The sequence below is a fragment of the Clytia hemisphaerica genome, unplaced genomic scaffold, assembly GCF_902728285.1.
Source record: "Clytia hemisphaerica strain Z4C2 unplaced genomic scaffold, Clytia hemisphaerica genome assembly, whole genome shotgun sequence".
NCBI lineage: Eukaryota > Metazoa > Cnidaria > Hydrozoa > Leptothecata > Clytiidae > Clytia > Clytia hemisphaerica.
In genome coordinates this window covers 34,860-50,951 of record NW_027104472.1, presented here as the reverse complement: position 1 = coordinate 50,951, position 16,092 = coordinate 34,860, and the positions used below count along the sequence as shown (strand labels likewise).

General features: G+C 42.2%; 1 protein-coding gene across 1 annotated transcript; it reads right to left on the bottom strand.

Moving 5' to 3' along the window:
- Positions 1 to 6,792: 6,792 nt before the first annotated feature.
- Positions 6,793 to 11,834, bottom strand: LOC136821336 (uncharacterized). Its single transcript, XM_067077574.1, has one exon. The coding sequence runs from the start codon at positions 11,440 to 11,442 to the stop codon at positions 6,793 to 6,795; it is 4,650 nt and encodes a 1,549-aa protein (XP_066933675.1). The 5' UTR covers positions 11,443 to 11,834.
- Between the last annotated feature and the right edge of the window lie 4,258 nt (positions 11,835 to 16,092).

Below are 16,092 nucleotides of genomic sequence, written 5' to 3'. Positions count from 1 at the left end.
AAAGTTATTTTTGATACGTAGTGCACTACCGTTAAATTCACCATTTCAATTGTCGGATTGTGATGATTTTGATAAGACGCCATTCTTGCGCGTCCGTGAGTGTTGACTATTCAACGTTGGTTGAGTCTTCATCCGTTCACTTGGGATGATAAGTTCGTTTTGTTTGAGTGAGCTTCATTTGCTTCTTGAGTTTTTAATCGTTCGTTTGGACTCGATTTTATAATTTATCAATCACGATTTTCAAAATGTTCTACCTTTTTTTTGTTGCGCTGTCGTTTCCTACCATCAAGAGGAAACGAACTCCCCGGCAGTTATTCTTCACCGAAGAGATATCCCATCGATCGTGGATCGCGGCCACGGAGGACAAGGCTAGCTGGATGGATGAGGGGATGATTTATTCGACGCTGCGACTGGCCACGGGAACGAATTCTTTAGTTACTGGTGGATTGGCGTTGCGGTTGCAGGAGATGCGCAGTGTCCTCTCCGGTATCAATCTTCCGCGGCCGGTCGTCGAGACAATAATAGGTTTCACCTTGATTCTGGAATTCCCCGATTCCTACGAGCCTTTCCGTGCGCCGTGCTTCCCCACGGAGCCCGAGGTTGTGCGACCGTCATCATTTTGGCCAGTGCTTCCTTGGGATGGGTTGCCACCTCGGAAATCCTATAATAAGGAAGACAACATCGAACGTAAGTGGAAAAATTCTATATTAATTTACAATCAAATATTAAATATTAAAACGTCCTAAAGTTCTCTGATACCAGATCATTGAACCAAATAAATAAAATACTACAAAAAAAATTTTAATCGAAAAATTCTAATCAAATTTTATATACAAATCTTCATTTTATGATTCACTAATAACATTCTTGTTACAGTTCCTGATGGTTTCTTTTCATTACTTTTCAGGGAATAAACTGAAGAACAACCCCGTAAGTCCGTCCGAGCGTTGGGCTCAGATTAAAGCTGAGCAAGAAGAGCCCGATTGGGATGACGAATTGAATTGTTCGGAATTGTCGGATTCAGCCGAAGTGATTGAGTAGCTCGGTAAGTTTTCCTTTGTTTGCAATACTTCCGGCCATTGCTCATGTACGGGAGCTCCTCGTTGCAGTGGTGGAGGCGGTTTCTCATATCTCCACACCGTAAACGCTCCGAATTTTTCTTTCCTCAATCCCATTCGTCGAAGATAATCAGCTCTGTATTCTTCTGTTGTCAAACGTATTAAGATATCTAGTCGGCGGTCTTCTTCCCTGATACTGCTTGCTTCTTTGGGTGATCTTCTTCTAAGTCTTGTCAAGATTATCTCACTGTGCATCCTTCCAAAATACGAAAGAATAAGTTGGGGTTTTGTGTTTATTATATCCCTTTGCAGTTCGATACAGGGCGCTATCTTCAGCTGTATAAGTTGAAAGCGAATTCTTGTGATGGTGTAGTTCAACCATCTTTCCTTCTTTCTTGATTGATCGCTCATCATGAGGTCGACTAGTATTTTCTTTAACAGCATGGCCTGTTGCTTCTGTGACATAATTTTATCCATTTTGATTTCTAGATTTACTCGTCCTGTCGCCAGAAGTGCTTGAAAGCTGAGCGTGGACAATCGCAGCACCATCTTGCCAACCATCAGAATGTTGAACCGTGAAATATAATGATTTTTTGTTTCTTTTATATACTTCACAAAAATTTCGTTTGTTATTTCCTTTCCTCCACCGCTTCCTTTGTTTCGTCACAATACATATAGTACAAACTTTTGCGGTACTTCGGTTACCATGATTGCAACTCTTTTAAAATTAATGAGTCTTTACCATAGTGATATAAGTGCGGTTTAGTTTGTAGTTTGAAACACAATTTCGAACATCAAAACATTAAGGTTATTTACATCTATTTACATTTTCTTCGTTGCTTCTTTTATTCAATGGAGTATCCGCAAACGGCATTTTGCATTGAGCCTCTGGAACTCTTCCGTTGCGTTAACCCTTTGTCCGCTACCTACAATTATTCCCAATACCATTCTCGTGTCTGTCTTCTTCAGGAAAGGGTATAGTATTTTGGGCAGCGGGAATTCAAGCACAACCACGTGCTTGGTCCATTTTGATAATACTTTTCCGGTTTTGATCATGAGGGTAGTTGGGACTTCTACAAAGTTTCGTGTGAGATTTCCGTCAATTTCCTTTCCTTCGTGTACATTTTGTTTCATAAAGGTCAACCCGTAAACGGTACCCAAGGCCGTAATCGCTATCGCAGCTAAAATTCCCAGGCCAATCCAGCATTTTGATACTCCTTCTCGATTGCTACTTTTCTGGAAAATTGTTTTCTTGTTGCCGCTTGTAATGGTCTTCTCCTGAAAATTGATGATGGCTTTCTCAGCACTTAAGATGTCTGTCCCAATTATCGCTTCTTCTTCGATACCGGGGACTACCAGGAAGTTTTGATTCTTTAGTGATTTCGGATCTACAATGCTCGTTGGAATGATTACACTTCCTGTGGTTTCTATTTCTTCTCCAGTTATGGAATTCAACGTTGTGTCGGTAACGTGTGTTAGAAATGGTGCTATTTCTGCAGCGTCCCAGATATCTTTGTTTAGAAGTGAGTGTGTTGATCCAGTGTCGATTAGTGCCATGTATGGTTTTGTCTCACCTTCTATTGACAGGTAAACTCTGGTTGTGATTCCATGTTTCTTTTCTTCATCTCCTTTAGATTGGCTTGACACCGCAAGTACGTGTCCTCGCCTTGCTCTGTTTTTATGAGAGTGTCCACGTTTCTTGTTATGATGCACGTACGTGAATACATCTCTCTGTGACGGTTCTTCTTCGTTTGCACTTCCGTCTTCCTGTCTGTTGACAGTCTCCGTCATCAATCGTCTCGCGTGGTGATGTCTGTGATGGGAGCGTCTCTCGCGATGTCTTCTTTGATTGTCCTCATGATGGAGTCGTTTTGGTTCGCCTGCTTTGCTTTCTTCGGGTGTAAATTTCTGTTTGACATTTCTTTTAAAGATCTTTATTAACGAATCTCTGTTTAAGTACGCAAATCCTGCAATGAGGAATAGAATAATAATCCACTTGATTGTACCACTGACTCCTCCAAATACATTGAACAGGTTTCCGATCCCTTTTCCGGCAGATTCAACAGCGTCGCCAGTTGATGTGATGATGTTGCTAGCCGCTGAACCTAGGGAAGTGACTATCTTCTCATCTAGGTTACCTACTCCTGTTAACACTCCTTGTATGCCACTTCCTAGTGCTCCAATGATTTGACTAGTCCCACTTGCAGCACCTTCAAGGATTCCTCCTAAACCGACTCCAATGCCAGTTAATAAGTCTCCATTCCCATGTTGCATTTGAAGTTGCTTCACCTCTTCCATTGCGTCATGTATCTCTGAGAATATATTCAGCATAGAGTAGGGTGCCAAATGTTGTGGTGGTTTTCGTATCATCCTCGGATCCCATCCTCTTATCTTAGGTAGTTTCACGAAGTTCCTTCCTTTGAATTGTTTCTTTGGGATCACCTTGGTTATGTTTCCTTCCTTGTCAATTACGTCGTATGATCCTTCCTCGTTTCGGAGATAAGTGACTGGTGGTCTTTCAGAGCAATTGATCTTGTGGGACTTTTCAACTACGTGGCGGTCAATTAGTCGCAAGAATTTTATCTTTTCGTGATAAGGTGCTTTCACTGGAATGTCATGATAGCACGAATTTCCTATTCTGCGGCTTGTTATTAACCGGTAATTCGAGATCTTCAAACATCTGTGAACTTGCATTGCCTCACCAATGAGGTGTACCATCACCCCTCGTTCCTGGTGAATCCATCGCGCGGCTGTTGTTGGAAATACTTCAATCATCCATTGTTGAATTCTCGTGACTTCTTGCTGTATGAAGCACGTCCTTTCCCATTCCGCTATGATATCTTGTTTCTGGTTGATCAAGGTTCGCATGATGTGGGCTTGTAGTATGGGACCAAGTACATCTGATGACATTCGTTTCGCGTAGTCCGTGACAATATTTTTCAGTGCTTCGAACATGTTTTCTTTCATGATAGGGTCTTTTAGTAGCAGACCGTTATCCAATAGCAACGTCGAGTCGGTTTCACCGTACGTGTTCTGTATTGATCCTCCAATCCTGAGGGATGGTATAACGATGTTGTCCTCCATCTGGTTGATCTCGTGTTTCCCGAGAGAATGCCAATCCTGGGCGGGATGATGCGGATCATTCCATACCAACGCAGCTTTCGTAGCGTCTTTCATGTGACAAACCCCATAGGTTTGCCCTTTTGGTATCTTACTGGGACATCTCGTTTGCGTCAAATGTTGTTCGATGTATTTTGATCTTCCAACCACTTGTGCTGGGAATGATCGGATCGTCAGTTCTTTGATTTCCAACGTGACTTTTCTCCAATATCTGCAAGTTGCGGTTTTTCCATTCGGGTGAGTGCTGACCAATCGGCTCCCACTTCTTCTTTCCAGGGGGTTTCCATTGAAGCTGCGGCTGTTGTACGCTTGGATGCATGCCGCTGGGCTAATGAATGTCTCTTCGGATTCTTCAGATTCCTTTTTTGATGCCCTTTTTCTGCTCCATGCTACGACAGGTTTCCAATCACAAATTGAGGTGGTCTCATATAGAGAGCAATAGTGTATTTGGAAGTGCGTTATGTTGGGGGAATATTTGAATACTTCCATTTCTTTGGTGATCAATTTCGAATCTTTGTTCATTGAATGGGTACAATCTGGAATTGTTGGAAATTCGTATACTCCCATCGGTGTCGTTGCTGTGCAGTCGTACAGGTTACCTAGTCTGGATCCGAATACTATGGGCAGTATTGCCAATAACATGATTATTGACCATCTCATGTAGGGTCTCGGTCCTCTAATTCGATTCCTTGTAACTGCTATTGCATTCATTTGCGTTTGAGATTCGAGGTATTGCTCGACCAAAATTCTGTCTAGATGCTCTTCTGGTTCCCATGTATTCTCCTCTTCGGGAAAATCCTGCCATTTGATTAAGAAGTATCTCTTGCTTCTTTTCATCTTCATTTTCAGTATTCTCTCGACCATATACATCTTTTCTTCCTCTTGTTCTCCTTTCTCGTCATCGTTTGGATCGAGAGATTGGCTAATTCTTCCGTTTGCACCATCTTGGTCCGGATTTTGACTACTGTTTCCTTGTTCGTGTTCTTCGGTTCCACCGTTTTGGTTCTCTTGATTGGAACTGTTTTCACTTGAGTCGTCTTTCTCCTCTTCTGGTTCCCCTCCTATGTCTTCTGAGCCTTCAATATCCTCGGATTCGTCACTGCTTTTATCTTCATCTTCCATCACTCGGAAGTTAGGATCTTTGAATGATTTCAATCTATTCACGTGAACTGCTGTTGGCTTTCTTTTGTTGAGCGGATCAGATAATTCGTAGTTTACCTCCGACAACTTCTTTGTGATTCTGAATGGTCCAATCCATTTCGCCATCAATTTTGGACTCAGTCCCTTCTGTCTGGCCTTGTTGTGTAACCATACTTCGTCTCCTACTTTGAACTCTTTACCTTTCACGTTCTGGTCGTAGTAATGCTTGTTCTTGCGTTGAGCTTTCTTCAGATTTTCGTTGGCTATCCTTTGCGCCATCTGCACTTGACCGACTATTCGAGCTCGATGATCCTCCACTTGAGGTGATAGCTTCTTACCCGGATTGAACTGTAAGTCAGATGGTAAGGTTGCTTCTCTCCCAAACATCAGGTAGTATGGGGACTCCTTTCTCGATTCATTGACGCTCGTTCGGTAAGCGAAAAGCACTGATGGCAGATATTGATCCCAGTCGTTTTGTCTGGAGGCTACAAAGTGTGAGATTCCTTTTACCAACGTTCCATTGAGGCGCTCTACGATACCATTGGATTGGGGGTGGTAAGGAGTGGTCTTTATTTGTTTAATGTTCAGCATATTACAGACTTCTGCCATCAGGTTCGAAAGAAAATTCTTTCCTTGATCTGTCACGAAATGCCTCGGTACTCCGAATCTAAATATGATGTGGTGAAGCAGCAGCTCTGCTATTACGTTTGCCTCGGTTGATGCCACTGCAAACGCTTCGGGCCAGGCTGTCAAGCGCTCGATAAATACGACTACGTACCTGTTACCGGCATCCGTTCTTGGAAATGGTCCGACAACGTCGCAATGAAGGGCTTCAAAAACTTCTCCTGTCGCGATTGGATACAAAGGTGCATTCTTTTTGGTTGTTCCTTTGTCTTGTTGGCAAATAATACATGTGTTCACCCAAGTCTGGATATCTGTCAGCATATTGGGCCAGTAATATCGTCTGCGGATTTTATCTGCTGTCTTTGCAAATCCAAAATGGGCAGAGGCCGGTTCATCATGGTTGAGTTGCAGAATTTGTGCACGATACTTCTTTGGGATAACCAGTTGTTTCCATGTCCCTTCTGTTGTTGCAATCTTGGACTAAATACGTGATATAACACGCCATCATCAATGAGGTAGTTATCGATATCGCGAAGAATTTCCTTCTTTTCTTTTGAGTCCTCGGGTAGAACTTTGTCTGCGAGGTATTCCATTTTTCCTAGTAGCTGTGGGTCGGCCTTTTGATGCCTGATTATCGATTCCTTATCAAAGGGGCTCTCTGTGATTGCCGAGAACTTTTGTTTCTCTCCTTTCTGTTCATCTATAATGCATGGAGATGAATTATTCAAATTTCTCTCGTCGAGCTCGAGTTTGCTTCTCTCCTTGAATGCTTCTGATTCATATTTCATGACGTTTGATTCATCTTCTCCTTCCACCGTTGTATTTGGGGTGAAAAATACCTCTTCCTTTTCTATTTTTGATTCTGGTTGTTCCGTTTTTTTCTATTTTTGGTAGACTTCTTTTCTTGAATAGGATCTTTTGCTGCTTCAGCTTGAAGTTGTTCCCATGGGATTCTTGATAGAGCGTCTGCATTTCCGTTTGCCTTTCCGGGGCGGTATTCAATAACGAAATCATAGGCTTGTAGGTAAAGAACCCATCGAATCATCTTATTGAATCGGTCCCGTGTCTTCAGCATGTATTCTAAGGGCTTGTGATCGGTCAGGATAGTAAATTGATCGTTTGCCAGGTAATTATGCAAGTTTTTCACCGCTGCTACTATGGCTAGACCTTCTTTCTCGATCACTGGATAATTCTTTTCCGCTGGCTTTAACGCTCTTCCTCCGTAGTGCACAGCTCTATCCATTCCATCATGCTTCTGACTAAGAGTCCATCCGATTCCAGTGTTGGATGCATCTGTTTGAAGATAAAACCTTTTTGTAAAATCTGGCATAGCGACAACCGGATCAGACGTTAGGATGTCTTTTAAGTGTTGGAAGGCTTTCTCGCATTCGTGTGTCCATTCATACTTGACTCCTAGTTTGGTGAGATGAAACAGTGGTGCCGATAAGTCTGCGAATTTCGGCACAAAGCGGCGATAGTAACTACATAGGCCTAAAAAGCTTTTCATCTGCTTCGCATTCTTCGGTCGAGGGAATTCTTTCACCTTCTTGGTATTTTCTTCATTTGGTCTCACCCCATCATGAGTTACGATATGGCCAAGGAACGCAATCTCCGTCTCTGCTAGGTCGCATTTTCCAGGGTTAGCTTTGAGGTTTGCGTTGGCGAGTTTATCAAATGCACGTTGTAGATGTTCGACGTGCTCCTCGAAGGTTGCACTAAAAATGATGATGTCATCCAGGTAAGCCAATACAAAGTGCCATAATTCGTCTGCCATCACTGCCTCTACGAGTCTTTGAAAAGTCGCACTTCCGTTTCTAACTCCCATAGGCATCACCAAACACTCAAAAAGACCACGATGACAACAAAAAGCGGTCTTCGGGATGGAGGATTCTTCCATTGGGACTTGCCAGTATCCTGCTTTCAAGTCGATCTTCGTGAAGTATTTTGCACCTTGGAGGTGATCCAATAAGTCATCCACTCGGGGTAGGGGGTGACTGTCTGGCGTCGTAACTTTATTTACTGCTCGATAATCGAAGCATACTCTTACTCCTCCTGAAGGTTTTGGCACAACAATTAATCCTGACGCCCAGGGACTGACACTCTTGCGGATCAATCCTCGTTCCAGCATTTGATCCAGCTCTTTATCAATCACTTCTCGCTGCTTCGGCGTCACTCGATACGGTCTTTGTCTAACAGCAGCCGCATCACCTGTGTGAATAATATGCTTAACCATCGGCGTGATCCCTATTTCCTGGATAGTAGAAGCGAACGTGTCTTCGTATCGGTTCATCAATTTCTGAAGTCTTTGCTTTTGCTCCGGGTTGAGTTCGGGATTTATCTTCACTTTGGAAGCTCTGGACGTGTTGTCATCTCCTTGTCCTCGATCTCCCATTTCTTGTTCTTTATTGCCCATTCCTCTCTGTGTTGCGTCCTCGTCCAATGTGTCTTCCTCCTCTTCATCACCATCCATCTGAATCATCGGCGCAATTGTCTTGATTTTTGACATCGTACCCAGCAACGATCCTTCTGGTATGACCACTGGATCTCGGTTGGTACTTATCACTCTCAATGTGATGATCCCGCTTTCTCCTCTGAGAATGGCTGGCTGGATCGAAATCGACGTCTTTACTTTCAGCTCTTCTGATTGCTCAAAAATGTAATCATCGCCCGTCGGGAAGTGGTGTCTGAATTGCCAAATTGTTTCTGACCAAGCCGGTATAGTCTTCTTCTTTCTCGAAAATACTTCAATTTCTTGAGGTTTGCTGGTTAACATTCGTATTGGCAGGGGCTCGTATTTGTTGTTACCTCCCGCCTTTTCGGGCCCATTGATCTCCAATGTCAGGTTCCGGTCTTTGTAGTTGATTGTGCCGTTGTTTTCATCAAGGAAGTCGTGTCCTAACACCACATTATAGCTTAAACCATTAATGACATACATCTTTGTTAGGTAAAGTTCCTTTTCAATTTCCAAGGGTAAAGAGATGCTTCCGAGTATTTCTAGTGTTCCTTGGTTGGCTGTGACCAGATTCGGAAGATCCTGCGATGAAAGTTTCATCGGTACATACTGTTTGATATCTTTCCATAGGTCGTTGCTCATAGCGCTGATCGCTGCACCACTGTCAATTAAGAATTGGCATGATCGTCCCAAGAGCTTTCCCCAAATGCGGACTGACGTCGCTGTGCCACTTGCAAACGTAACTGTCACCTGTGACTTTGATGTCTTTTCACCGCATGGTGGCTCTTCTCGACAACCGTCTTTCTTTTTGTCTGAATTCTTCTCTTCTGGTTGAGCAGGACCTCCTGTCTGGAATGAATTTGTCCTTTCTGTTCCCCGAACTACGTTGAGGACCGACTGTGGTGTACTAATATCTTCTTCGTTCCTCCTCTCCGACATGTCTTTTGGGATGAAAGGTTCGTCTAACGGTACCTCTTTCCATGGAGCCATGATTCGTTTCATTCCATTGTCGTCGTTTATTAATATCTCCGCAAATGAGTTATGCAGGGATCCCTCAGTGGAACAGGAGTTGGAGCAGAGCCCAGGGATTGTGTCTCTTTCATAACTTCTGGAAGGTTCGTGGGGACCACTAAGGTTTGGAGGTGTACCAATGTCCATTAGAGCTGTTTCAGGGGGTAGGTACTCAACGAGTTGGGATGTAATGTGGGGACCACTAAGGTTAGGAAGGGAGTCATCGCTATCAGAAGTTAGACCGGGAAGGGAATCATTATTATTTCCTGGGGTCATATGGGTTTCCTCTATGCAGACAGCAATTTCATTAACGTCGAGGTTTGGTAATACGTCGACTTCCCGAAGAGTTTGGAATTCTTTCAGCATGTCTACGCTGGGCTCCTCGTCACTAAACATAGGGATTTCCTCACTACCATAGTTAATTGCGTCCTCAGGAGAGATAGGTGCATTTAGATCGGGAATGGCTGCTTGGTTGAAATTCATTGGTGGCGGCGCATCCATCTGGTGATCTCGATCGGCTGCTTGCAGCTGCCCCATCAAGTTGAATGAATCTCTCTTCCTAGGGTATGTGATACTCTTACCATTTGCCTCATTTCTCAGGTATTGGACTTGTTGGCGCTGCTGATGGTGCTGTTGCTGAGGTGTTGGACCTGTTATTGCTGGCGTTCGGGTTGCCATGTAACGGCGCCCGTCAGTGATCGGGATCCTTGGGTCTCGACCTCCACTATCCTGTCTGTACATAAGGGCGTTGCTGTTGTTGTTGTTATTATTGTTGTTGTTGTTGTTGTTGTTCCCGGTATAATTATGGTTGCCATATCGTCCGCCTCGATAGTCGGTATACTGTTGATAATCGTACCTCCGATCATACTGTCTTGGTCCTCCTCCTTGAATTTCTTGGCAATATTTGCTTATGTGACCAACTCTCCTACACTGGTTGCAAATTGGCTGCCCATCCACCGTTCTCTCATATTTGGTTTTGAAGCCAATTCTCCTATCTTGAGGGGGTCTGTTTCGTCGTCGCTTGAGGTCCTTGATTTCATTCTTCATTCGTTCGATCTCCCTCATTGCGTCTGTTGTTGATGCAAAGTTTGGATGGCCAAATGTGTTGATTGGCTGAGGTACCACCATTTGTAGCTTCTGTTCGAGCAGTTCGGAGATTTTATCGTCCAAGTCTCTTCCGTCATCGGGGTAGTCATCAAACGATACTCGTTTTCGTGGTGCATTGGCAGATTGGACGGTGCATACTTTGTCAGCTGCGCCTGCTGTTAATTTGTCGATTTTCTCAGTCAATTCTTTGATTAGCTTGGCAGAATCGCCTTTATCCTTTGGTTTGATTGCGTTTTCCAGTCTAACGTAGGCCACTGCATCGCTGAAGGTCTTAAATCTTTGTAGTGTTACTGACGTTCGTAAGTCGTCCTTCAGTCCGGCGATGAGGGCATCCAGCTTCTGCTCTCCGTTGTAATCCAGTTGATACGTTAGATCTTCAACACGGTCTATATATGCGTCTAGAGTCGAGCATCCTTCTTGCTTCAAGTTGGCCAATTCCGCTTTCTTTGACATTCTCGTGTCAGGCGACGAGAAATAGTCCAGCATCGCATCCTTTATCCGTTGGTACGACGTTTTCACGTCGTCTGACAGTGCACTGTAAAAGTGCTTGGCGTGACCTTGCAAACCGTAACCCGTTAGTGCATCCAGGCGTTCTTGGTAGTTCCATTTGCCAAGGGTCGCAATGTTCTCGAACTTTTGTAGGTACGTCTTGATGTTCTCGTTGCTCGTCCCGTTGAATTGAGGTATTTTGTCCAAGGTCACTTGGAGGCCATTCATCTTGAAAACGTGGGTTACTGCTCTTCCATTTCCACTTGGGGCAACGCTGTCGTTCGAGCTGGTTGCGTATGGCTCTTCGTAAATGTGTTCGTCACTCGAAGAAGAGGTGTCGAGGATGTCTCGATGTGCTCGACGCAGCGGAGCTGGCAGTCTTGGCGTTGTTCTGTCGATTGGCACCGGCGTGTTATTGAGTCTTCTCCTCACGTTCGCCATCTTGTTTTTCTTTCACAGCTCCTCTTCTCGTTCTTCAGATTTATCGGTTGAATAATTTATAAGTAATAAAAGTATTACCTGCAGTTGTTGTACTTTCCTGATTTCTATTTATGCATTCAACTTCTGTTTGATGGCACTTCAATGAAAAGTTTGTTTCTTCTTCAACCGCCGTAAATCTTTTAATTATGCAAGTGTTCGTATCTTGTTTGACTTGAATCAAATGTAATCAAAGATGCTTGATTAACAGTTCTTTCCAACTTTCCTTCAGGCCCTTGAATAATTGATGCCAAGCGAGGATTTAATGTTTATATTTCTCTCCTCGATCAATTCTAAATATTTGATTTTGTGTAAAATTCTCGTTTTGATAGTTTTTTATACTTTCGATGTAAAATCACTTTCGTCCTTTTCAAAATAACGTGTCCTTATTAAACGTGAAATCAACCAAACTACCAATCAACAATAGTTCAGTTTCTGTGGTGTAATTAAGTAGTACTCTACTACAATCTCTTACTGTTCTCGTTTCTTTGGTGTAATGTAGCTTCCTCCTTTTGGATCTCTGAATCTTGCGAAGCGAGTTCTTCTGGTTCACCTTCAGTGTGACGAAGGGAAGTTAGGCGATTGGGGTCACCCTTTAGTTATTGAGGGGACCTCTCAGATCACTTATCTGTTCCTTCGATCAGGGTATCCCTTATTGGGGATAAGTCTATGGACACGTAGTAAAGGTACGCTAATAGATTTCAATCAACATCAATTCTGTTTCTCCAATTAAGCAATAAATATCAAATAAGCGTAACATAAATAGCATCAAATAACTTAGTAACTCTGGCATGTAATTAACGATAGTTCTCTTTCAAGTCCTTCTCCTTCAAGTTCTCCTTTTCAAGTCCCTGAAGTCCTTCTCCTTTAAGTTCTCCTTCTCAAGTCCTTTTCCTTCGAGTCCCCCTTTTCAAGTCTTCTTTCTTCGAGCTCTTTCTACCAAGTCCTCTTTCCTCGAGCCCTCCTTTCCAAGTCCCTGATTTCTTTCCTTTTCTCACTCATAATCTCTCGCCCTATTCAGAGGTCTGAGCTCGAGGGCCTGAGCCCCACTCTATTGATGTCTATTCATTTTTCAGTTCATTAACATCGTGTTGGCTCAGTCCCAACCTCCTTTGCATTATTCATTATAGTTTACTATTCATCATCATCAACCTCACAGTTCTACAAAAACGAGTTGATTCAGCTGTTGTTTCCTCTGATGTAGGAAAACTCCCCACTAAATTGGAAAGTGGATTTGATGGATTCACAGCAGACGAACTCAAAAACTGGACACTGATATATTCGATATACGCCTTAAAAGGTATCATCCCTGAAGCAGATTTAGAATGCTGGAGATTGTTTGTCATTGCCTGTACCCATCTTTGTGTCAGAGTTATAACACTCGAAGATATCAAAATGGCAGATATTGCCCTCCTGAGGTTTTGCAGAAAGTTCCAGCGGTTGTACACGTCGGATCGAGTTACGCCAAATATCCATCTCCATGGTCATTTAAAAGAATGCTTGCTAGAATTCGGTCCTGTCTATTCTTTTTGGTTGTTCTCATTTGAGAGATATAACGGTCTTCTTGGTGCTTTACCCAACAACAAGCGAAATATCGAATGTCAGATCATGAAACGCTTCCTTAGAGATAATCAGGTGAGAATCCCTTTCCATAAGTAACATACCCCCTGTCTCACTGTCCTGAGGAAGTAGAATTATTAAAAATTCAGTCGAAAGTCTCCTGAGACATTGAGAATTGACATAAAAACACCCCTGTCTCAGTGCCCCGGTGGCCTGATTTCAGTACATGATTCTTTTCAGTACATGGTTTCAGTACATGATTTTTTCCTACGTCACTGCAGTAATCAAATTTTTATTGCACTCATTTGTGAATTGAGATATAAATTGAATAAAGACAGCGACAATAAAAAACAGTTCTTGAATTCCCAAGCCATTTAGGATGATTACAAATGAGTGCAATAAAAATTTGATTACTGCAGTGACGTAGGAAAAAATCATGTACTGAAATCAGGCCACCGGGGCACTGAGACAGGGGTGTATAAAAAGACAAAGAGAAACACTCTCAGTTTTTTAAAATTTCAATGACACTATCTCTCTGCAAGTATCAAATTTTTTTGTTTGAGCATCTCTTTTTTGCCCACCCTGTATATTTTACGGAAATTTCAAAACCTTTGTTCATATAAGTCGTTTTGAATGTTTTGTTCAGGTTATGAATTTCGACGATCAGCCAAGTGAGAGTGAGTTCAAAGAACTAGAACAGCTTTCTATTGATTTGATCAATCGAAACACTAACCGTGGGACTCTCAATGACCAGTTATCACAAGATTACATTTCACACATGATGCAAAGATCCCGTAACTTTGATTTTACGGACAAAAAATGCTGGATGGATCTTGATTATTTTCGCTTTTCGAGGAAACTGCAACCCTTCACTCTAGAGAAAGGGGAATTTCAAATGTTAAAGTCTACGTATTCGACCCTTTACCCTACAGATTACAACAATCTTGTAATTCCACAAACGGCATGGAAAACAACAGAATTGGTTTATGGCGAAAATTTGCTTGGATCAATTAAATCAAGAAGCCATAAATCCAGTTACATCTCTGCTTTCTGGCCGTCTGACGATGGATCAATTCAATCACCTGGTGAAATGTATTTCAAACCAGTGCCTGGTCAGATTTTATATTTTATCAAGCACAATATTTTCTTTCAAGAAGTAGATTATGCACACGTATTTGCAAAAATTTGTTGGTTTCTTGATAGTGATCAACACGATTTATTTGGTAAGCCAGTTGAAGTATGGGACAATGTTCTCACGAAACCTAACGGGGCTTCCTCATTTATGCCCGTTCAGCGCACATTTGCCAAATTCGTACATTTCAAATTTGAAAGAAATTGCCAAAAATTGATTGCAGTTGTTCCCCGAGCTTGTTGCTTGCGTTTATGAACAACTTTGGTTTTAAAAGAACTTATATAATATTTGTTTATCCGCATCTTTCTGTCAAAATTTTCCTTCAGAGTTCCGATTTCCCTATTTAACAAGCTGTAAAAGCGATTTGTAAACAAAATAATATGTCTCAAGGTCGGTCGGTTTCCACTGTGAGATGGTGTGTGAGATAAACTTGAGCTGTTATTTTCTCTCTATTCAATTTCCAACAAAGGTAACAAAGATATTTGCCGTAGAATTGGCCAGGTGAGTGGCGGTGCCTTTTTAACCTTTCCTTGTCACGCGTTATCTCACAGTTTTTTTTTAAATTCGTTTCAAACCAAGAACACACTATCACACATTGTCACAGTGTGATAAAAGCTCCTGAAATAGGCAAACGTTAGCACACAGTGGAAATCGACCTTCAGTAGAAAAATTCTATCATTTTCATTTTAAATAGATTGAAAGTTTGCTATTGTAACGTTTTGTTAACCTTAGATTTTGTACAGGTCGTTTTCACCCAAAGGGTACTATCCTTGTCGACCCACCAGGTTGCCCCGCTCCGAAAAAATTGAGCCTACCCGGAACATTTTGAAAAGGTAACTCTAAATGGTACTGCCAAAGTTTTCTCAAAACTCCCTACTTTTTTACAAAATTTTCCAAAAAGGTACCCTACGTTAGACTAATTTTTCTATTTTGGTGATTTTGCGACCCTACCCGGGTGACCAGCGGAGCATTCCCGCACCCCTTTTTTCCCAACTACCCCGACCCTTTGAGATCCTTCCACCCGGAAGAATTTACTTAACTTTATGTCCCCGCTGAAAATGAATAAACCAATCCTATGGGAGGTCGTCAGTAGTCCGACACTTTCTATTCCGACAGTAAAAATATCCGACGTTGAATTTGACGAATGCGTCAGTATTCCGACAACAATTTTGTCCGACAACAAGTCAAAAAAAAACATATAAAAAACGAAATATGAATCGCGGAAGAGGAGGCACATCTTTTATTTAAAAATCCAAAGTCCCGATTTTGAGGTTAGGACCCTAAACCCGACTTTTCTTAAATTTTGGGAAGCTTGTTAGGATTAGGCTTTTAAGAGTCAAGAAATTGGATTTGGCTGTTTTAACGACCCTTCTTTAGTGATTTACAACCCTGATTGGCCCTTTATTTCTAATTATGTCAAAATGCCGCCAAAATGAAATTTTATTAAAATATTTTCTCAGTGAAAAACCCTTATTCAACATTCGACACTCTAAAACCTTTCGTTTTCGGACAAAAGTGACGTCGGAAAAAAAGACTTCCAAATTGTAAATTTATTTTATAGATTCGAACTATTTTACTGTCGGACTAGAAAGTGTCGGACTAGTGACATGCACCCCAATCCTATATCATATCAAATCCTGCACATACTATTTTTCCATCCCTACAGCACTTTATGGAATGAAAACAATAAAATTCAAATGCCTAGCGTGAAAACAAATGGAGATATCAATCCCCATCAAGTTTCAGTGCTTTATTTCTAAAACTTTAAGAAAATTCTCTCTAATGGCTTGGTTGCAGGGATGGATGGTGAGGGAAACTGTCCCCATTAGGTTTTTTAGGGGGCGCCGAAGTGGAAGGGGCATCAAAAGGTGCCTCGGAAAAGTAAATTTTGTGCCCCTTTCCCTTTTTTCACCCCATAAAAA

What these genes read in the sequence shown, in the direction of transcription:
- LOC136821336 (XM_067077574.1), bottom strand. Translation starts at nt 11,442, where the DNA reads ATGGCGAACGTGAGGAGAAGACTCAATAACACGCCGGTGCCAATCGAC.